General features: G+C 34.0%; 2 protein-coding genes across 6 annotated transcripts; both read right to left on the reverse strand.

Annotated features, from left to right (window-relative positions):
- Nucleotides 1-363: 363 nt before the first annotated feature.
- LOC105140792 (probable metal-nicotianamine transporter YSL7) lies at nt 364-18,602 on the reverse strand. 5 transcript variants are annotated; one of them, XM_011047770.1, is made up of 7 exons: nt 12,869-13,415; nt 11,822-11,979; nt 11,583-11,680; nt 11,361-11,495; nt 11,046-11,235; nt 9,802-10,940; nt 9,036-9,234 (listed from the first exon to the last, which is right to left on the reverse strand). In XM_011047770.1, the coding sequence occupies exons 1-6, from the start codon at nt 13,278-13,280 to the stop codon at nt 9,828-9,830; spliced, it is 2,106 nt and encodes a 701-aa protein (XP_011046072.1). In that variant the 5' UTR covers nt 13,281-13,415; the 3' UTR covers nt 9,036-9,234; nt 9,802-9,827. The 5 variants fall into 5 exon arrangements, with proteins under 5 accessions (XP_011046075.1, XP_011046072.1, XP_011046073.1 ...); XM_011047773.1 differs by lacking the exons at nt 9,036-9,234; nt 9,802-10,940 and adding an exon at nt 364-1,490 and having other exon boundaries at nt 12,869-13,421; XM_011047771.1 differs by lacking the exons at nt 9,036-9,234; nt 12,869-13,415 and adding an exon at nt 18,110-18,602 and having other exon boundaries at nt 9,420-10,940.
- A 2,371-nt stretch (nt 18,603-20,973) lies between these two features.
- LOC105140791 (probable metal-nicotianamine transporter YSL5) lies at nt 20,974-24,370 on the reverse strand. Its single transcript, XM_011047767.1, has 4 exons — nt 23,726-24,370; nt 22,677-22,863; nt 22,362-22,551; nt 20,974-22,256 (listed from the first exon to the last, which is right to left on the reverse strand). Exons 1-4 carry the CDS (start codon nt 24,132-24,134, stop codon nt 21,150-21,152), a joined length of 1,893 nt encoding a protein of 630 aa, XP_011046069.1. The 5' UTR covers nt 24,135-24,370; the 3' UTR covers nt 20,974-21,149.
- Between the last annotated feature and the right edge of the window lie 261 nt (nt 24,371-24,631).

The following is a 24,631-nucleotide window of genomic DNA, read 5'->3' on the forward strand; positions in this document are numbered from 1 at the left end:
CAAAAGAGCCGGGGACCCTCTTTTTTTTTTTTTTTAAATAACATGGCTGCATTTTTTTCTTGAATTTTCATACCTTTACTTTCAGTCACCTACAAAAAATAAAATCAATTATATTTTCACAAAATCGAGAATCACCCATCTTTGCTGAGGTAGACACCATGATAATTTTGTAAAAAATAAAGGGAAACAAATTACAAATATTAATTTCTAATAAACACAATATCAAAAGAATAAATAGAAAACAAAACCAAATGAAAACCAAAAAATAAAATAAAATGAAGAACCGAAAATAAAGATAGAGCATTGTTCTAGTGAACAAACAATGCTCTATGAGGGGAGCTACAATGAATTCGACAGTTTCAGTTAGTAATTGTAATTGTACTTTATGACCCTAAGAACGCATCGACCTTAGTATTTGTTCCCCTTGACAAAAACTTCATGCAAATGGGAGGTTTTATTCCTGCCAGAGCAAGCATCGAACTAGGCAAAGTCCATATTCCATCCCCGCAAATCAAACCAGAAGCCACTACCGGCCCAAAAGCATCAGCCTTCGCCTTGTCAATCTTTTCCCAGATAAATAGAATCAAGCTTCCCACACACGCATCAATGGCAAAGTAGGAGCCAACATAGAAAGATATAGCCATCGCCATTGGATAAGGAATGAACCTGGCCCATTTCCTACCCAAAGCATCCTTGATCAAATTTATCAGAATAGCTGCACCGAAGAACCCATAACAAAGATAGAGGCAATTCTTTGGCAGAGACGAGAATCCTTCTACCCCCAATATTGCCATGTTTCGAAATACAGTAGCATAAGGAGCAGGGTATTGACTTCCGGGAGTCCCAAGATCCTTGAAGGCCTTGAAAAACAGCCAAAAGACACAAGGTGAAATAATGCAACCCATTGCGGTGCCAATTAGTTGGCTCACAAACATGGACCGTGGGGAAGAAAGGGTTAGATAACCAGTCTTGAAATCTTGAGAGAGATCTGAGGCTGTGGAGACGATATTCATCATGACTCCACAGGCCGCTAGTCCTGCAAGAACTCCACCATGAGAGGCACCAGCCCATGCTCCGATTGCAAAAATAGCAAGCGTCCCATAGGAGTAAGCAAGGGACCAATCAGTGAGGCCACAGCCATAAGCATTACTGAATGCAAGGGCTGGGGCAAAGATGTAGATAACCAATATGTAATACCATTTTAGTTCGGGAAATATAAGCGGAACGGTGGCTGTCGAGATGGCAGCAATTGCGACATAGCCTGCAACAGCAAACCATGTTGGAATTTGATCTTTGAGGAAGAATTGGTTGCGGCGTTGCTCATCATAGGAGATGCTGGAGATCTCGACAGAGGAACGGTCAGCAATAGGGAGAGCACCAATTGCATTTCTCCCACGAAGTTGAGAAAACAAGGCAACGAGTGTCCGGCTTAGCACCTTGAAGAAGTTGTACAGACCGTCACCCAAGATCAAGGCAGTGGCAATGAATACCTGAGTAAGTGTTGGTTTGGTTGAAAAGTCTCTAAGAATATGTAAAAAAAACCATGTACTGGGCACTCTTGTCACCTTAACCTAGCTAGAAAACTTACCTTGTAACCTTGGAGGCCATTTAGGCTGTCTGGTTTGAGGTCTGCTGGATACCAGTCACCCCTTTTTGTATCTATGAGAGGCCACATCAGACCCCAGGAAAGAATTCCTCCAAGCAATACTGATATGTTTATGATATATGGGCAAATCATTCCAACTCCAACATATGTGGCTGAGAAATCAAAGAAAAATCTGTACGTGTATCAAGAACATCATTATTCAACGATAACACAAAGCATTTGAAACACAATGCCACTATAAATTGAACTTCATTCAGCATGATGAGAAATTTTTTGAAGGTGGAGTAATGCTTTTACTTGTTTTCATATGCTTTAAGACCGAGTGAGGGGAACTCAGCAAATCCACAACCATTTCCTGCAGTGTAGAACCATTGAAAGAAACCCCACAAGAAGCTGAATGAGAAGAACTTTCCCAACACCCTCACTTGTTTCCTGCAATGGTAGAAAAACAAAGTACGATACTTCTAGTTGCCAAATGATCATCCAACTATAAGAGCATGAGATCTGATAATGCCTTACTTTGCTAGCTTGGCCCCTGTAGGAGTGTGGAAGCTGTTGATGAGATGACCAGTTGCAGTGCCACTTGGATATGTCAATTTGAAGTCTACAATCATGACCTCACCAGGGTAACAATGAAGATTAGATTTTGGCAAAATCAATACAGTCGACAAGAATGGAAAGTGCAGAGAAAAGTGTTTTATTTCCAATAATCATATGACGAAATTGAATGGTTATATAGCGTTGTGAAGTCTACCTTTCGAAGAGGCACCACTGAAAAGAGTCCAAGAAAGCTAACAACAAACAGAAAGCCAATCATCCATGACAGAGATGGATTTTTAAAAGCATCTCTATATTCTGTTGATTGTTTGGCCACGGTTTCACTCATTCCAAACAGATAATTCCCAAAGCCTCCTATTGTAAGGAGACCATTAGTACGAAATTCAACGAGTTTAACATCATCATACAAATTAACTGTTTTATCACAACAAGTTCAGTTTCAAAACAAGTTTGGCATTCAATCTTGTCTTGACTATTTAGAAATATAGCGTATTCATCTTGACATTATGTTAATGATTCTCGGTCAATGAACAAGTTCAATATAGGAAAATCAACAGTAAAAGGGTTGATTAATTATATTCTCGTTTTCGTTTCGTTTACTAATGGAGAAGGCTTGTTTTTCCACTAATCAGAATATTATTTTAAGACTTGCAGATATAACTTTGAACTTGGTAAGTTAACCATCTCAGCCAGTCGCACTTTATGCCCGGTGGGGCATTAGAAACCCAAGAAAACTGATGCTGACATGTCACCCAAAACTAAAAGTTTTTAGCAGTTCACAGTGAAAAACTATACGTATGATTTAACATATATTTTTATGTACAGTAAGATAGGGTCAGCCCTAAAAATAAATTTGATTTAGCGCGATTTGCATAGTTAATTAAAACAACTATAACTCTCGATTCGAGTTGAATCAGACTTAAATTTGTAGTTTACAAGAAATTTCTAGACCAAAGTTCCATGAAAAATCCTCCTTTAGTAGTTTATCCACTATTCAAATTTATTGAAATTAAACTTGGAAGATCTAATATAGAAAACTTTCCTTCATTTCCTGGTTTTTTCGTGTTCTTTTGAATTTTATGTTATTTTCTTTCATATTTGAAGATTATGATATTATTTTGTAAATTTAGAGATCAAGCTTGCAGTTCTTTTCGCTCAACAAATTTGCCTTCTCTGTAATTGTTGAACTGTCTTTATGCTTCTGCCCGCATAAAAAACACTAGATGAAAAATAAAAAGCAGCCACCCCCAACACCATTATCACACACTCCAGGAGACGGGGAGGAAGCTAGTAAAGAAAATTTACAGATCATTTAAAGAAGACACTCATCAAACTTTTTCACTAAAGAAGATTTGTTCATGTCTCTAACAGCAAGCTCAAGTGTTGAGTAGTTTAGTAATAAGTGGCTGAAACAATTGCACAATGTTATTCATAAAACCTCAATTTTGATTTGTCTCTCAAAGACTGCAGGCAGTAAAAAATTATTGTCTTCAATGATCTCACATCTGAGATGAAAGGGACAGAGACAAAAACGACTGCCTCATCTTGTAACATTGAATTTTAGCAACCACTTGAATTTAGCAACAATTAAGAACAGAAACAAAACCAAATGCATAGAAATATTATCTTGATCAAAGAAGCCTAGATATCTCTCCAACTCACAAAGAAAGGAGAAAAAAAAATTGATTTTAAAAATAATTGAGAGATGAAATGAAAATTAATGGCAGTAAGAAGTACAGAAAGTATACCACTATTGGCAATGCCAGAGGAGGCAACCACACAAGTCTGTATAACAGTGTTCTCTTGCCTGGTAAAGGGTTGCTTCAAAAGGCCAGACTTTTCAAGAAACTTTGTCCAAGTCTTGATAAAAATGAACCCCAGAAGACCAGCAGAGATATTGAGGGAAGGTAGGATACCAGTTGTAAGATTGAGCTTCATTACTATGACGGTGAACAAAATGCTCAACACGAAGCTCACCACAAAGGCCCTCAGTGTCAGCTGATTCCTCCATGATGGCACTTCTTGGTTCTCAAATATTCTTTCCACTGACAACTCATGGCACTTCTTGGTTGTCAAATATTCTTTCCACTGACAACTCTTCTTCTTGTTCCTCTTTCTTGTCCTTCTTTCTGTGACCATGATCATCCTCCAAATCATAACCATTCTCTACCTCGATGTCATCTCTGCCATTACGTTCCATTTTCTTTTCTTAAAAAAAAAAAAAATTCTTTGTGGAGGCTACGAAAGTTGGGAGAGTGCTAAATAAGGTGGTTGTGATTATTGCTCGACAAAATTACTTGTCTAACCCTGGGGGGTCAAAACTGGTGTCTCTACAATTCAATCTAGATTAACTCTTTATTAAAAAAATAAATTAAAACAATTTTACTTTGAAAAACAAAAAACCCAGAACTCAATTGGTTGAGTAAAGGCCTTGTTTGAAAAGTCTTAAAGGTCATTAAGTGCGAATTTAACAGTAACTACTACACAACTTAAGTGAACCACCCAATTAAGAAGAAGTCGTGATATGAAAAGTCTTAAAGGCCAAATAAGTGCTATATTGAGAATTTATTTGTCATCGGGAACAAATTTGATCAATGCCCTTATTTAAGGTGTCTAGAAAATTGTGTCTGGACAATTTTTTCTTCGGCTATTTTTTGTTAATGTCCTTGTATTTTATTTTAATTATTGTTTTATAAACTTTTTAATATATACTCAATGATTATATATATATAAAAAGATGTTAAATATATATATATATATATATATATTTATTTATTTATTTTTTTAAAAATTAAATATTGCTGAAAACCTATTAAAAAACAGGTGAAATGCATGGAACTATGCCTTTAAAAATATGACTAGGCAAGTGGGTTTGCCGGGCCTTAGGCTGCACACATAAAACTTGATTTTTTTATATTAAAAAATAGATGATGTGTTGCATATAAGTCTGAATTTTAATATCGTACAAGTAACTAAAAAATTAGGTTGTCTAGATGTTTAGCTAAAAACTCAATTTTTAATTTATTCTTATCTAAAAAATCTAAAAAACACTTTTATAATATTAAAAAAACTAATTCTTCAACTCAAAAAATGTTTTAATTGGTTCAAAAATACAAAATTAAACTAAAAATAAAATAAAAAACTCTCTTAACTCTAATTTGTCTTTTTAGATAATGTTGAAGGCCAAAAGCACCTCAACAACACTCCTCCCATCAAGATAAATACTATTACACCAGGTTTAGTAATTTTTGTCAACCAAATTGAAACAACCAACCTTTTCCTTTTTCTTGCTATTTTTTAATGATTTTCTCTCTCTTCTCAAGTATAAAAACCAAAATGTGAATATAATGAAATGTTGGATTAAGTTGTATAATGTTCAAAACTAAAAAGATAAAATAATAAAATTTGACAAAATCCTAAGCAAAAAAATTCTAAAAAGACGTAGAAACATCTTCTTCTTTTTTTTAAGAAAAAGAGTTGCTATTTTATAGAGTTCTCTTGCCCAGTAATAAAGGGTTGCTTCAAAAGGCCAGACTTTTCAAGAAACTGTGTCCTAGTCTTGATAACAGTGTCATCTTCCCTAGTAGGGGATCGCTTTGGAAGGTTCATTGTTCCACCATGTCAAATGTTTTTTTTATTTATTTATATAAATTTCTGAAATACTTTATATGTATTAAAATTAATTTTATAATTTTTTAAATACATTATAAATTTAATAGGTATATAAAATACTGTAGGAATAACAAGTATACACATAAAAACTTGAATTCAGAAACAGTGGGGCAAACAAACTCTTTCCACCATCAAATTAAAACTTAATCTCTTTAAATATTTTAATTGTATTGCTAATAATTATCTATTTTTTTTTTAAAAAAAAAAACATAAAAATTTATAACCATTCAGGACTATGTCAAAAGATATTAATTTTTATCAAAATAGATTATATATTATCTCTAACTAAAGAAAAGGGCTATCTTGCCACAACAACTCTCTCGAGAACTTCCTCTACTTTTACTCTTCTATGTTTTTTTTAAAAAAACAAATCAAAGTTATTTCTGCATTAAATTAAATAGGTCTAGAAGTATACGTGGAAAACAACTGGCCTATAATAAAAAAAATAAACCCTAAATCTTAAAATAGTGCATGCAAAGACTAAATGCGGCCGTAAATTATGAAAAATAACACAGTAAGAAAACTCAATACCATGTCCTAATACTGATTTCATATATCATTGATGACGAAAACTCAAAGCTTCTGTCCTAAGAGTACTGAATTCTTCGTTGATGACTCGTTAATTACCATTTATACATAGAAAAGTACTCAACTCTTCTATTATATTACCATTTATGGATATCGATGGCAGATATTAATTAAATTAAAACAGTCAAGCAAGTTAGTGGGAAAATATTTAACGAGGTAGGCAACAAAAAATCAAACCCAAGCTATGATCATAAGACTAAATATTCACGCGTGGAAAAACATGAGGGATTTATTGAAGCAAAATAATTAATTAATTAAGACACCGTCGATATTTTCCTCTATCTAGTCACGGTTTCTATTTCTATATTAATTTAAATTATGGTTATAGTTTTGTTAGTATCATTAAAAAGTCGTTACTTAATTTTTTTATATATATACAGACTCTAATACCATGGGGAACATGAACGAAGCATATTTGAAAGACTCTATCTTCGGATAAAGAGCAATTTTATTTATATATTTTTTTTAAAAATCGTACAATAGTTTTATATGAACTGACGCGCTGATTATTCTTTTCATTCTAGACTAATCTTTTAATATTTCTAAACTTATATTTAACTACTTATCACTTGACACATTAAAAAAAAAAAAAAACCTCCAAGGGTTTAGGATTACTATGTGGATTGTGAGCAGATGCACTGTGAACATATTTATTTTTATTATTATTCTTTTAAACTCTTACTAACATATCTGGATATGCTTAATTTTGTAAAAATAAATTAATCTTGTTGCATGCTAAAACAAAAACTTCAGGGATCACATTTGATAAAAGAGGAAACAATGCAGGGTTTTTTTGGGGTTTAATGTTCAAAAATGCACCTTCTGACAAATTTTTTGCCAAATATTTGGATAAATTTCTAGAAAAATAAACTTAATTTTGGATCATAAGACTTATAGCCTGATTTATTTATTTTTAATCTCTAGAGGCAATTAGAGAATAATTTAGATGATAATAGATCATTCACCCTAACAAAAAACTTGTTGATAATATGTGGTATTATGATAATAGTTATTTTTTAAAATATTTTTATTTATAAATATATTAAAATATTATTTTTTTAAAATTTATTTTTGATAGTAGCGTATCAAATTAATAAAAAAATATATAAAAAATTAATTAATTTTTTTTAAAATATAATATTACTATAAAAACAAACACTATCATAATTTAGTATAAAATAAAAGATAAAAGAGGAACGAACAAGCAAAACAAATAGCTCGGACTGGGCTTTTTGGTAGCTTGCAAGAGCTATGATTTGCTTTTTTTTTCTTCTTCTTCTTTTTTTTTTAAAATTTTTTTCTTTTGTTTTAATTTTTTATCAATACCTTTTTTTATATATTTTTAGTTTTTGAATTATTTTTTATTTTTATTTTAATTAATAAATTCTATTTTATTTTTTTAAAATATTTTAGTTCAGATTTCTTAAATATATTTTTTTTGTTTTTTATTTTTTTGGTATTCTTATAATGTTTCAAAGAAATTATTGTAATTTATCTTTAAATTTTGTTTCTTTTATATTTGATAGAAATAAATTGTATTTGCATGATTTATTTATAAAACTATAAGCCATTTGTTCTTGGCAAGACTAACAACTAAGATAAAATAAATTAAAATATATAAATTAAAAAAAAGTTGGGGTTAAATATTTACACACTTTTGCTTTTAAGGGAAAAATTATCTTTCTATTTTATTTTATAATTAGAATAATCTCTTTCTTAGATTATTGGTTCATAATTTTTTATATTTATTTTATTAAATATAAACAATACTTTTGCGTTTTTTTAATAAACAAAATCTTAATACTTGAAAATATATTCATACCATTGCGATGCATGCCTAGTCTGGTGTTTTTTAGCCAAGAGCTGGCTCAATAGGCTAAGGCTTCTCAGTTATTTTTATGAGCTATTATTTATGTGTATTTTAATTTAAATTTTTTTAACTACAATAAATAAAATTTAAATTCAATCAATTTTACTAAACAGGTGCATCAATTTTTTGGTTTATATTTAATTTTTTTTATGCACACAAATACATTTACAACACTTATATATTTTTATTACATTAAAAAAAAAATTTATATAATACAGGTGATGAGAACAATCCACACTATAAATTACACTATGAATGGAAATGATGTAAGATGACACAATCTGTTATTTTTTGGTTAGAAGATTGAGCTCATTTGAATTTATTTTATTTTATTATTTTATTTTATTTATTTGAGTTATTTATATTAGATAGTTTTAATTGATGAGTTGAGCTTAATAATTAGATATTTTAGAGTTTTGTTATTTATATGTTTCTGTTTGTGAGAGATTTGAATGATTAAATAAAAATACCAAACCTTTTCTTTTCTAATTCTCTATTTTTCCTAACCCTTTTTTTTTTTGTTCCGCATAAACAGAAAGAATATATTTGCTAGGGAACGTGCGTTTGATCCAAATGATAGCCTGTTTATGTAGTTCACTTGCTCCTACGGCTTAGATGCCATTAAAAATACAGCAATGCTTGACTATTTTGTAACTTCTTTTCATAGTCTTAGGATAAAATAAGGTAATCATTACACAGGCAATCACTTACAGCTTGTTTGATCGGCTGTGGAGATGGTTACAAGTCCCATCGCTGAAGCTTTTATCGTCTTTCTCGATGCATCTGATGTTTTTTTTTGTCCTGTTTTTTTCCCTGTTGGGCAACTAATTCTGGCATGGTTTCATTGTGAGAGACTGATGATAACACAGTAGTTCCAGAAGGCCATACTAATGCCACGTTGGACCACCTGATATGATCATAGCCAGCAAAATGAGCAAACCTGAGACCAAATATAGCAACCGATCATTTATCCTTACCAGATTGAGTAACATCCAAAGATATCACGCATTGATGCAAAAGTAGTGAAAACATCAAACAGCAAAACCAAGGAATTGAAGGCAGGAAAGCAGCAACCCAGAATAACAACAGCGGTCTTGGGTGTGATTCTGAAAGGTCGTATACGAATAAGGAAGAAGAAATCAACAAAGATAACTGCACCATGTTCAAAATCAACATGCCTGCTACCTGTAATATTTGCACATTCACTTTTGATATTATGTTTAAAGTTCACAAAGGGTACTGTGATTTTCCGTTTGCACATTGTTTGATGCATCTGCCACTATCTTCTTCAAACTAGACAAGAAAAAAACTACAAGCATATTTCCAAGGATTGACTAACAAGCACATATAAGTAAATGGACATTTGATTCTCTTCTCCAGAAATGATTGTAGAGAAAATAGTTGTTGACTCCACAAATAGCAGGTGATTATCTACAGCATTTTTGAGTCGAACTTCATATGTAAACTTCTTAACCTTAGTCTAGGAAGCAATTCAGCTCTAACTCACAGTTTCTATTGAAGTTGATCTGAACTTCAAATATATGACCCTAAGAACGCATCGACCTTAGCATTTGTTCTCCTTGACAAAAACTTCATGCAAATGGGAGGTTTCACTCCTGCTAGAGCAAGTATCGAACTAGGCAAAGTCCATATCCCGTCCCCACAAATCAAACCAGAAGCCACTGCTGGCCCAAAAGCATCAGCCTTTGCCTTGTCAATATTTTCCCAGATAAATAGAATCAAGCTTCCTATACACATGTCGATGGCAAAGTATGAGCCAATATAGAAAGGTATAGCCATTGCCATTGGATTGGGAATTAACCTAGCCCGTTTCTTACCCAACACATCCTTGATCAAATTTATCAGAATTGCTGCACCGAAGAACCAATAACAAAGATAGAGACAATTCTTTGGTAGAGAGGAGAATCCTTCTACCCCCAATATAGCCATGTTTCGAAATACAGTAGCATAAGGAGCAGGGTATTCACTTCCAGGAGTCCCCAGATCCTTGAAGGCCTTAAAAAAAAGCCAAAATACACACGGGGAAATCATGCAACCCATTGCAGTGCCAATTAGCTGGCTCACAAACATGGACCGAGGTGAAGAAAGGGTCAAATAACCAGTCTTGAAATCTTGAGATAGGTCAGAGGCTGTGGAGACAATATTCATCATGACTCCACAGGCTGCTAGTCCTGCAAGAACTCCACCATGAGAGGCACCAGCCCATGCCCCAATTACAAAAATAGCAAGCGTCCCATAGGTGGAAGCAAGGGACCAATCAGTGAGTCCACAACCATAAGCATTACAGAATGCAAGGGCTGGGGCAAAGATGTAGATAACCAATATGTAATACCATTTTAGTTCGGGAAATATACGCGGAACGGTGGCTGTGGAGATGGCAGCAATTGTCACATAACCAGCAACAGCAAACCATGTTGGAATTTGATCTTTGAGAAGGAGTTGGGTGCGACGTTGCTCATCATAGGAGATCTTGGATGTCTCAGGAGAGGAACGGTCAGCAACAGGCAGAGCACCAGTTGCATCTCTCCCACGAAGTTGACAAAACAATGCAGCGAGTGTTCGGCTTAGAACCTTGAAGAAGCTGTACAGACCGTCACCCAAGATCAAGGCAGTGGCAATGAATACCTGTGTTCATTGCATAAGCGTTGGTATGAGAGAAAAGGATTCAAGAAAATGTTAAAAATCATGTAATGGGCATTCTTGTCACCTTAACCTTGTTAGAAAACTTACCTTGTAACCTTGGAGGCCATGTAAGCTGCCTGGTTTGAGGTCTGCTGGATACCAGTCACCCTTTTTTGTATCTATGAGAGGCCACATGAGACCCCAGGAAAGAATTCCTCCAAGCAATACTGATATGTTTATGATATATGGGCAAATCATTCCAACTCCAACATATGTTGCTGAGAAATCAAAGAAAAATCTGTACGTGTAACAAGAACATCATTAGTCAATGATAACACAAAGAATTTGATACACAATGCCACTATAAATTGAACTACATTCAGTAGGATGAGAAATTTTTTGAGGGTGGAGTAAAGCTTTTACTTGTTTTCATGTGCTTTAAGACCAAGTGAGGGGAACTCAGCAAATCCACAACCATCTCCTGCAGTGTAGAACCATTGAAAGAAACCCCACAAGAAGCTGAATGAGAAGAACTTGCCCAATACTCTCACTTGTTTCCTGTAACAGTAGAATAAAAAAGTTCGATGCTCTTACATGTCAAATGATCATCCAACTACAAGCGCATGAGGTCTGATAATGCCTTACTTTGCTAGCTTGGCTCCTGCAGGAGTGTGGAAGCTGTTGATGAGATGAGCAGTTGCAGTGCCACTTGGATATGTCAATTTGAAGTCTATAATCATGACCTGGAAATAACCAGGGTAACAATGAGGATTAGTTTTTAGAAAATCTATACATTCGGCAAAAATGTAAAATGCAGAGAAAAGTTTCCTATTTCCTATCATCATATAAAGAAATTGAATGCTGATATAGGTTGTAAAGTCTACCTTTCGAAGAGGCACCGCCGAAAAGAGTCCAAGAAAGCTAACAACAAATAAAAAGCCAATCATCCAAGACAGAGATGGATTTTTAAAGGCATCACTATCTTCAGTTAATTGTTTGGCCACGGTGTCACTCATTCCAAAAAGATAACTCCCAAAGCCTCCTATTATAAGGAAACCATTAGTACAAAATCAACAAGTTTAATATCATCATAAGCTTAATCACAAATTAGCCGTTTCATTACAATAATTAATTCAGTTTCGAAACAAGTTTGGCAAGTAATCAGGCTTTTCTTGACTATTTGGATAAGTTAGAAATATAATGTATTCATCTTGATATTATGTTAATGATTCACAGTTAGAGAAGAGGTTTGATTAATAACGCAAGCTCACAACTAGCATTCTAGAAACAGGTGTTATTCACATTTTCATTTCTTTTACTAATGGAGAAGACTTCTTTTTCCACAATCAGAATATTGTTATAAGACTTCCTGATATAAATATGAACTTAGCAAGTCATCCATATTCAGCGCATATGAATTGAATTGTCAAAAAAGTATCTGTCGAGTGACATACCAGCTGCACCCCTAACATTATCACACTCGAGGAGACAGAGATAGATTTGTTCATATCTCTAATGGTAAGTTCAAGTGTTGATTAGTTTAGTAGAACTTCACAAGTGGTAGTCATAAAGCCTCAGTTTTGATTTGTCTCTCAAAGACTTTAGGCAGTAAGAGATTCTGTCTTCAAGGATCATGCAAATCTACTCACATCTGAGATAAAAGGGATCCAGAGAGAGAAAAATGGTTGCCTTATCATGTAATCTAGCAATTAGAAGATGGAAATCTTGACATTAAATTTTAGTAACTATTGCAAGTTTGCAACCTTTAAGAACAGAAACAAAACCAAATGCACAGAAATATTAATATCTTGATCAAAGAAACGTAGATATCTCCTCAACTTCGAAAGAAAAGAGGAAAAAAAATTGAATTTCAAAATAATAAAGAGAGATGAAAGGAAAATTAATGGCATTAAATAGTACAGAAAGTTTACCACTAAAGGCAATGCCAGAGGAAGCAACCACGCAAGTCTGTATTACAGTGTTCTCTTGCCTCGTAAAGGGTTGCCTCAAAAGTCCAGACTTTTCAAGAAACTTTGTCCACGTCTTGATAAAAAAGAAGCCCAGAAGGCCAGCAGAGACATTGAGGGAAGGTATGATACCAGTTGTAAGATTGAGCTTCATTACTATGACGCTGAACAAAATGCTCAACACGAAGCTCACCACAAAGGCCCTCAGTGTCAGCTGATTCCTCCATGATGGCACTTCTTGATTCTCAAATATTCTTTCCACTGACAACTCTTCTTCTTGTTCCTCTTTCTTGTCCTTCTTTCTGTGACCACCATGACCATCCTCCAAATTATAACCATTCTCTACCTTGGTGTCGTCTCTTTCATTACGTTCCATTTTATTTTCTTAAAAGAATGATTCTTTATGGAGACGAATAAAGTTGGGAGCGTGTTTAATAAGTGGTTGTGATTATTGCTCAACACACCACAGGCGAATTGAAGACGATGAACATGAGAAAGAGTTAAAACGGGTTATTGGAGTGAGTGGTTGTGTTTTTCTTCTTCTTCTTTTTCTTTTTTTTTTAAACAAATTCTTTATTTTTTTTAAATTAATTTTTTAAATATTTTTGAATTATTTTGATATGTAAAATAAATTTTTAAAAATAAAAAAATATATTTTTAAAAATAATCATTACCATATTTTTAAATATACTCTAAATTAGTGATCCTAAATAACATGTGCTGGAATTGAGTTTATTTACATATGTGGTACTTTGAAGAGGTAGGCTAAAAATATAGGATAAATTGTTTTTCAAATGATTCTAAAATATTATTTTAATAATTTTTTTAAAATAAAAAATACTTTAAAAAATTATTATTACACTCCAAACACTTTTAAAATAATAAAGTGACCCCAAATCATGTTTGTTTGAGTTGGGCTTCTAATCTTTATATATATAGAAATCTGATAGAAATTGTTTAAAAATATATAAAAAAATAATTATAAATAAAATAATAAATTTTTAAACAGGAATGTTTTAATCAAGTACCAAATGGTCACTGAATCCCACGCCAAAAGCTTCTATTTCTAATTTGTAGAAGAGGAGAAGTCAATATTCAATTTCCAAAAAATAAAAAAATAAAAAGGAAAATAAAAAATCTGTGAATGTCCGTTGTCCAAAGTTTGTGGAAAAAAAAATGATATAAGAAAAAATGATATTCAATTTCTAGTTTGTGGAAGATTTAAACAATGTCCAATTAATTATTGCATGTTATATATACGTTATTTAATTTAAACTTATCTCTAAAAAAACAACGCAGGATCTTGCCTTACAAAGCATGAGATTGAAGATGAGTTGTAAACAAATCATAACCAGAGCAAGATGGAGAGTTGAGGGTTCTATATTTGCATGGGGAAGAACGTATGATCCAAATGAATAACCTCTTCATGTAGTTCACTCACTGTCTATTTTTCAGCTTCTTTTCATATTCTTAGGACAAACCTAGATAAAATAAGATGATCATTACACTTCCAACATGTTTGTTACAAGTCTCATATTCGCTGAAGCTTTTATCGTCTTCCTCGACGCATCTAATATTTTTTCCATCTTTTTTTTCCTCGTGTTGGATGACTTAGTCTGGCATGGTTTTATTGTGAGACTGATAATAACACAGCAGTTCCAGAAGGCCATTCCAATGCCACATTGGACCACCTGATATGATGATATCTGGCAAAATGAGCAAACCTGATGCCAAATATTGCAACTGATCATAACAGCTCACAAAGGGTACAGTAATTTTCCCTTTTCACATTGTTTGATGCATCTGTTCTACTAACTTCTTCAAACGAGACAAGAAAAAAACTACAAGCATATATAAGTAAATGGACATTTGATTTTCTTCTCCACAAAAGATTATAGAGAAAATAGTTGTTGGCTCCACGAAATAGCAGGTGATTATCAGCAGCATTTTTGAGTCGAAATTCACATGTAAACTTCATAAACTTAGTCTAGGAAGCAATTCAGCTTCACCACACAGTTTCTATTCAAGTTGATCTGAACTTCAACTTTATGACCCTAAGAACGCATCGACCTTAGCATTTGTTCCCCTTGACAAAAACTTCATGCAAATGGGAGGTTTCACTCCTGCTAGAGCAAGTATCGCTCTAGGCAAAGTCCATATTCCATCCCCGCAAATCAAACCAGAAGCCACTGCTGGCCCAAAAGCATCTGCCTTTGCCTTGTCAATCTTTTCCCAGATAAATAGAATCAAGCTTCCCACACACATGTCGATGGCAAAGTATGAGCCAATATAGAAAGGTATAGCCATCGCCATTGGATTGGGAATGAACCTAGCCCACTTCTTACCCAATGCATCCTTAATTAAATTTATCAGAATAGCTGCACCGAAGAACCCATAACAAAGATAGAGGCAATTCTTTGGCAGAGACGAGAATCCTTCTACCCCCAATATAGCCATGTTTCGAAATACAGTAGCATTAGGAGCAGGGTATTGACTTCCAGGAGTCCCAAGATCCTTGAAGGCCTTGAAAAACAGCCAAAAGACACAAGGTGAAATAATGCAACCCATTGCAGTGCCAATTAGTTGGCTCACAAACATGGACCGAGGTGAAGAAAGGGTTAGATAACCAGTCTTGAAATCTTGAGAGAGGTCGGAGGCTGTGGCGACGATATTCATCATGACTCCACAGGCCGCTAGTCCTGCAAGAACTCCACCATGAGAGGCACCATTGCTTGGAGGAATTCTTTCCTGGGGTCTAATTATAAAAATAGCAAGCTTTCCATAGGTGGAAGCAAGGGACCAGTCAGTGTGGCCACAGCCATAAGCATTACAGAATGCAAGGGCTGGGGCAAAGATGTAGATAACCGATATATAATACCATTTGAGTTCGGGAAATATATGCGGTAGCGTGGCTGTAGAGATAGCGGCAATTGCAACATAGCCTGCAACAGCAAACCATGTTGGAATTTGATCTTTCAGAAAGAGTTGGGTGCGGCGTTGATCATTGTATGAGATCCTGGATGTCTCGGGAGAGGAACGGTCCGCAATAGGGAGGCCACCAGTTGCATCTCTCATTTGAAGTTGAAAAAACAATGCAGCGAGTGTTCGGCTTAGCACCTTGAAGAAGGTGTACAGACCGTCACCCAAGATCAGGGCAATGGCAATAAATACCTGAGTTCAATGCATAAGAGTTGTTATGAATGAAAAGGCTTCAAGAATAGCACTCCTGTCACCTTAACCTTGTTAGAAAACTTACCTTGTAACCTTGGAGGCCATGTAGGCTGCTAGGTTTAAGGTCTGCTGAATACCAATCACCCTTTTTTGTATCTATGAGAGGCCACATGAGACCCCAGGAAAGAATTCCTCCGAGCAAAACTGATATGTTTATGATATATGGGCAAATCATTCCAACTCCAACATATGTTGCTGAGAAATCAAAGAAAAATCTGTACGTGTAACAAGAACATTATTAGTTAAAGATATATACCACAATGAATTTGAAACACAATGCCATAATAATTTGTATTACATTCAATAGGATGAGAAAATATTTGAAGGTGGAGTAATGCTTTTACTTGTTTTCATATGCTTTAAGCCCGAGTGATGGGAACTCAGCAAATCCACAACCATCTCCTGCAGTGTAGAACCACTGAAAGAAACCCCACAAGAAGCTGAATGATAAGAACTTGCCCAACGCTTTCACTTGTTTTCTGAAACGGTAGAAAAAAAAGAAGTTTGATACTTTTACATGCCGATTGATCATCCAACTATATGTGCATGAGGTCTGATAATGCCTTACTTTGCTAGCTTGGCTCCTGCAGGAGTGTGGAAGCTGTTGATGAGATAAGCAGTAGCAGTGCCACTTGGATATGTCAATTTGAAGTCTATAATCATGACCTGGAAATAACCAGGGTAACAATGAAGATTAGATTTTGGCAAAATCAATACATTCAACAAGAAAGCAAAATGCAGAGAGAAGTTTTCTATTTCCTATACGAAATTGAATGGCGATATAGGTTGTGAAGTCTACCTTTCGAAGAGGCACCACTGAAAAGAGTCCAAGAAAGCTAACAACAAACAGAAAGCCTATCATCCATGACAGAGATGGGTTCTTAAAGGCATCACTATCTTCTGTTGATTGTCTGGCCACGGTTTCACTCATTCCCAACAGATAATGCCCAAAGCCTCCTATTGCAAGGAAACAAGTAGAAATTACCGAACGGAAACCATTAGGACAAAAAATCAACAAGCTTAATTTCATCTTGAGCATAATCACAAATTTGTTCTTTCATCACAACAATTTCAGTTTCAAAAGCTCTTGGATGATAAGTTGGAAATGTAGTGTATTCATCTTGACATCATGCTAATGATTTTCAGTACATGAGCAAGCCCAATATAGTAAATCTTATTAAAAAAATAATATAAATTATATAATCTTTTGATACAAGCATAAGTCACCTTGATGAAATCTAGATTAACAGTACAAACTAATTAATTATTCATATTTTCTTTTCTGTTACCAACGGGGAAGACTTCTTTTTCCACGAATCAGAATATTCTTACAAGACTTGTATAACTTTAAAGTTAGCAAATCATCCATATCCAGCTCATATGAATTGAATGGTCAAAAAAGTATCTGTCTAGAGACATCTGCCAGCGACACTTTATGCCTCGTGGAGGACCACACGAAAAATAAAAAGCAGCACCACCATTTTCACACTTTTCTCATGAGACAGGGAAAGGCTAGTAAAGAAAATTTACAGACCATTTGATTAAACTTTTTTACTGAAGTATATTTGTTCAATGTCTCAAACAGCAAGTTGAAGTGTTAATTAGTTTAGTAAAACTTCACAAGTGGCTGAAGCAATAGCACAGCAGAACTGGTAGTCATAATTAAAACCTCAATTTTGATTTGTCTCCCAAAGACTTTAGGCAGTAATGAATTAATTCTTGTCTCCAAGGATCATGTAAATCTGCTCACATCTGAGATAAAAGGGATCGAGAGAGAAACTTGCTGTGGTTACTGAAACTCAGTTTCAAGATTTGCTTCTTCTAATTGCTATATTACATGACAAGGAACAGAAACAAAACCAAATGCATATAAATTTTATTATCTTGATCAAAGAAGCCTACATATCTCCTCAACCCCAAAATGAAGAGAGATGAAATGAAAATTAATGGCAGTAAGAAGAACAGAAAGTATACCATTAAAGGCAATGCCGGAGGATGCAACCACACAAGTCTGGATAACAGTGTTCTCTTGCCTAGTAAAGGGTTGCTTCAAAAGGCCAGACTTTTCAAGGAACTTTGTCCAGGTCTTGATAAAAAAGAACCCCAGAAGGCCAGCAGAGACATTGAGGGAAGGTATGATACCAGTTGTAAGATTGAGCTTCATTACTATGACGGTGAACAAAATGCTCAACACGAAGCTCAACACAAAGGCCCTCAGTGTCAGCTGATTCCTCCATGATGGCACTTCTTGATTCTCAAACTTTCTTTCCACTGAAAACTCTTCTTCTTGTTCCTCTTTCTTGTCCTTCTTTTTGTGATCGTGATCATCCTCCAAATCATAACCATTCTCGACCTTGATGTCATCTCTTCCATTACGGTCCATTTTGTTTTCTTGAAAAAGGAAAGATTCTTTATGGAGGCTAAGAAAGTTGGGAGAGCGTAAATAAGGTGGTGGTGAATATTCTCAACACATTCTTTATAGACGCGTTGCTTAAGCAGTGTGAAAGCAACGGGAGATTATGACTGGGAAAAAGCCTTCACGGTGGATAGTTATATAAGAGCGGGGTCCGGGGATTTATCGGTTAAGTAGCTGGGTTTTAAGTTTTATGGTAAATCTTGATTAACTTGGATTAACATTAAAAAAAATTAAAAATATATATTTAAAATTTTAATATTTTATATAATTTTTTTAAAAAAAATACACATGATTATAGAATATATATATTTTAAATAATAAAGTTTATATGAATATTTTTAAAAAATAGAACTGAAATTAATTTTTAGTTTGAGAGCGATTAAATGAAATTGGATTTAAATTTATAGTATAAAAATAATTAGGAAAAGAAAGATGAAAATAAAATGCATAAAAAACCAAATGGTAAATTTTCTCATTTTTTTGTAAAAAAATAATTTTCATCCAAAAATTATTTATTTTTTTAAATTAATTTTTTAAATATTTTTGAATTATTTGATATGTAACATAAATTTTTAAAAATAAAAAATATATTATTTAATATTTTTTAAGCAAAATTTACTTTTTAAAAATAATCATTACCATATTTTTAAATATACTCTAAAATAACAAAGTGATTCTAAATAACATGTGCTGGAATTGAGTTTACATATCTGGTACTTTGAAGAGGTAGGATAAAAATATAGGATAAATTGTTTTTCAAATGATTCTAAAATATTATTTTAATAATTTTTTTTAAAATAAAAAATACTTTAAAAAATTATTATTACACTCCAAACACTTTTAAAATAATAAAGGGACCCCAAATCATGTTTGTTTGAGTTGGGCTTCTAATCTTTATATATATAGAAATCTGATAGAAATTGTTTAAAAATAAAAAAAAAATTATAAATAAAATAATAAATTTTTAAACAGGGATGTTTTAATCAAGTACCAAATGGTCACTGAATCCCACGCCAAAAGCTTCTATTTCTAATTTGTAGAAGAGGAGAAGTCAATATTCAATTTCCAAAAAATAAAAAAATAAAAAATAAAAAGGAAAATAAAAAATCTGTGTATGTCCATTGTCCAAAGTTTGTGGAAAAAAAATGATATAAGAAATAAAGAAATTGACATGGATGGAACGTGCGTGGAAGATTTAAACAATGTCCAATTAATTATTGCATGTTATATATACGTTATTTAATTTAAACTTATCTCTAAAAAAACAACGCAGGATCTTGCCTTACAAAGCATGAGATTGAAGATGAGTTGTAAACAAATCATAACCAGAGCAAGATGGAGAGTTGAGGGTTCTATATTTGCATGGGGAAGAACGTATGATCCAAATGAATAACCTCTTCATGTAGTTCACTCACTGTCTATTTTTCAGCTTCTTTTCATATTCTTAGGACAAACCTAGATAAAATAAGATGATCATTACACTTCCAACATGTTTGTTACAAGTTAATTAATTTTTTTACTATTAATAAATAAATTTTTTAAAATATTTTAAATAAATACCGACGGCCTCACAAAAAATACCAGGCCATCGGTATTTAACCAAGAGTTGCAAAACAATTACTATCCATACCATAATTATTAACGGATATTTTTTTTTGATATTTATCATCGTTATTACTAACAGAATATTTCTATCAATAATTTACAAAGAATTCTGAAATATTTACTATGTATATCACAATCATTAATCACTATTCTATCAGTGATTACCATTAAAAATATATATAAAATTATTTTATTGGTAAAGTTCTCGAGGAAAATTTATTTTTTCGATGCACTTTGTTATTTATAAAATCATTGGTATTTTGTTGATATTTAATTTTTTTTAACAAATTTAATGATAAAATAAAAAATTATTAACCATTAATATTTTGACAGATATATTTTATTGATGATGCTATTGGTAAGAATTTTACCGATGAATTGCATGCCTAGCACCATCGGAATGAATTTGTTGGTAAAACTATGGTATAGTGAAAATACGGAAATGCTTGTCTATTTTTCAGCTTCTTTTCATATTCATATTCTTAGGACAAACCTTCAACATCATAGTTAAAAGTCTCACATTCGCTGAAGCTTTTGTTGTCTTCCTCGAGGCATCTTATTATTTTTTCCATCTTTTTTTTCTTGTGTTGGATGACTAAGTCTGGCATGGTTTTATTGTGAGACTGATAATAACACAGATGCCACATAGGACCACCTGATATGATCATAGCCAGCAAAATGAGCAAACCTGATACCAAATATAGCAACTGATCAAAACAGCTATGTAATCTTCACTTTTCACGTTGCTTGATGCATCATCTTCTTCAAACTAGACAAGAAAAAAACTACAAACATATATATATAAGTAAATGGACATTTGATTTTCTTCTCCAGAAATGATCACAGAGAAAATAGTTGTTGGCTCTACGGATTAGCAGGAGATTACCACAACATTTTTGAGTCGAACTTCACATGTAAACTTCATAACCTTAGTCTAGGAAGCAATTCAGCTTTACTTCACAGTTTCTATTCAAGTTGATCTGAACTTCAACTTTATGACCCTAAGAACGCATCGACCTTAGCATTTGTTCCCCTTGACAAAAACTTCATGCAAATGGGAGGTTTTACTCCTACTAGAGCAAGTATCGCACTGGGCAAAGTCCATATCCCATCCCCGCAAATCAAACCAGAAGCCACTGCTGGCCCAAAAGCATCTGCCTTTGCCTTGTCAATCTTTTCCCAGATAAATAGAATCAAGCTTCCCACACACATGTCGATGGCAAAGTATGAGCCAATATAGAAAGGTATAGCCATCGCCATTGGATTGGGAATGAACCTAGCCCACTTCTTACCCAATGCATCCTTAATTAAATTTATCAGAATAGCTGCACCGAAGAACCCATAACAAAGATAGAGGCAATTCTTTGGCAGAGACGAGAATCCTTCTACCCCCAATATTGCCATGTTTCGAAATACAGTAGCATAAGGAGCAGGGTATTGACTTCCGGGAGTCCCAAGATCCTTGAAGGCCTTGAAAAACAGCCAAAAGACACAAGGTGAAATAATGCAACCCATTGCAGTGCCAATTAGTTGGCTCACAAACATGGACCGAGGTGAAGAAAGGGTCAAATAACCAGTCTTGAAATCTTGAGATAGGTCAGAGGCTGTGGAGACAATATTCATCATGACTCCACAGGCTGCTAGTCCTGCAAGAACTCCACCATGAGAGGCACCAGCCCATGCTCCAATTATAAAAATAGCAAGCTTTCCATAGGTGGAAGCAAGGGACCAGTCAGTGTGGCCACAGCCATAAGCATTACAGAATGCAAGGGCTGGGGCAAAGATGTAGATAACCAATATGTAATACCATTTTAGTTCGGGAAATATACGCGGAACGGTGGCTGTGGAGATGGCAGCAATTGTCACATAACCAGCAACAGCAAACCATGTTGGAATTTGATCTTTGAGGAAGAATTGGTTGCGGCGTTGCTCATCATAGGAGATGCTGGAGATCTCGACAGAGGAACGGTCAGCAATAGGGAGAGCACCAATTGCATTTCTCCCACGAAGTTGAGAAAACAAGGCAACGAGTGTCCGGCTTAGCACCTTGAAGAAGTTGTACAGACCGTCACCCAAGATCAAGGCAGTGGCAATGAATACCTGTGTTCATTGCATAAGCGTTGGTATGAGAGAAAAGGATTCAAGAAAATGTTAAAAATCATGTAATGGGCATTCTTGTCACCTTAACCTTGTTAGAAAACTTACCTTGTAACCTTGGAGGCCATGTAAGCTGCCTGGTTTGAGGTCTGCTGGATACCAGTCACCCTTTTTTGTATCTATGAGAGGCCACATGAGACCCCAGGAAAGAATTCCTCCAAGCAATACTGATATGTTTATGATATATGGGCAAATCATTCCAACTCCAACATATGTTGCTGAGAAATCAAAGAAAAATCTGTACGTGTAACAAGAACATCATTAGTCAATGATAACACAAAGAATTTGATACACAATGCCACTATAAATTGAACTACATTCAGTAGGATGAGAAATTTTTTGAAGGTGGAGTAATGCTTTTACTTGTTTTCATATGCTTTAAGCCCGAGTGATGGGAACTCAGCAAATCCACAACCATCTCCTGCAGTGTAGAACCATTGAAAGAAACCCCACAAGAAGCTGAATGAGAAGAACTTAAAGGCATCACTATCTTCCGTTGATTGTTTAGCCACGGTTTCACTCATTCCAAACATATAACTCCCAAAGCCTCCTATTGCAAGGAAACAAGAAACAAATTATAGAATGAAAACTATTAGTACAAAAAATCAACAAGCTTAATTTCATCTTGAGCATAATCACAAATTATTTCTTTCGTTGCAACAATTTCAGTTTCGAAACCGCTTGGATGAAAAGCTGGAAATGCAGTGTATTCAAATTAATTTTACATGATGAAAGCTAGATTAATTGTACAAATAAATTAATTATTCATATTTTCTTTTCTCGCTAATGGGGAAGACTTCTTTTTCCGCTAATCAGAATATTCTTACAAGACTTTGTATAACTTTGAAGTTAGAGAATCATCCATATCCAGCTCATATGAATTGAATAGAAAAATAAAACGCCACCATTATCACACTCCATGAGACAGGGAAAAGCTAGTAAAGAAAATTTACAGACCATTTAATTAAACTTTTTTACTAAAGTATATTTGTTCATTTCTCAAACAGCAAGTTCAAGTGTTGATTAGTTTAGTAAAACTTCACAAGTGGCTGAAGAAATAGCAGAACTGATAGTCATAAAACCTCAATCTTGATTTGCCTCCCAAAGACTTTAGGCACTAAGGAATTAATTCTTGTCTGCAAGGATCATGTAAATCTACTCAAAACTGAGATAAAGGGGATCCAGAGAGAAAAAAAGGGTTGCCTTATCATGTAATCTAGCAATTAGAAGAAGCAAATCTTGACATTGTGTCTTAGTAACTACTGTAAGTTTCCAACCTTTAAGAACAGAAACAAAACCAAATGCACAGAAATTTTAATATCTTGATCAAAGAAGCCTACATATCTTCTCAACCCAAAAGGTAAGAGAGATGAAATGAAAATTAATGGCAGTAAGAAGAACAGAAAGTATACCATTAAAGGCAATGCCGGAGGATGCAACCACACAAGTCTGGATAACAGTGTTCTCTTGCCTGGTAAAGGGTTGCTTCAAAAGGCCAGACTTTTCAAGAAACTTTGTCCATGTCTTGATAAAAAAGAAGCCCAGAAGGCCAGCAGAGACATTGAGGGACGGTATGATACCAGTTGTAAGATTGAGCTTCATTACTATGACGCTGAACAAAATGCTCAACACGAAGCTCACCACAAAGGCCCTCAGTGTCAGCTGATTCCTCCATGATGGCACTTCTTGATTCTCAAATATTCTTTCCACTGACAACTCTTCTTGTTGTTCCTCTTTCTTGTCCTTCCTTTTGTGATCATGATCATCCTCCAAATCATAACCATTCTCGACCTTGATGTCATCTTTTCCATTACGGTCCATTTTGTGTTCTTGAAAAAAGATTCTTTATGGAGGCTAAGAAAGTTGGGAGAGTGTTAAATAAGGTGGTGGTGATTATTGCTCTGCACATCAAAGGCGTGAAGGAAGAGATATAGACGCGTTGCTTAAGAAGTGTGAAAGCAATGGGAGATGATTACTGTGAGAAAGAGTTACGACAATTTAGTTGACATAACTTGTTTCACTCTGATTGCAGCCTTCACGGTGGGTAGGAAGTCAACTAGTCAAAGCAGTTTATTTAAACTTGTTCCGGCTCAAGTCTTCTTTACTTGGTTAAAACTCTGAAGCGTACCTGGTTTTACTCTAAAAAAAAAATTAAAATAATATATTTTTAATTTTTTTAAAAAATAAGTATTTTTAAAAGCTGTTATTTTAATTAATGCCTATTGACATAAATCTTGAGTTAGATCAATTTTACCAAATTTCATAACTATATATACTTAATTCAAAAGTTTGAAATGATTCTTGAATCTAAAAAATAG

This window comes from Populus euphratica, unplaced genomic scaffold (genome assembly GCF_000495115.2).
Source record: "Populus euphratica unplaced genomic scaffold, PopEup_1.0 scaffold109.1, whole genome shotgun sequence".
NCBI lineage: Eukaryota > Viridiplantae > Streptophyta > Magnoliopsida > Malpighiales > Salicaceae > Populus > Populus euphratica.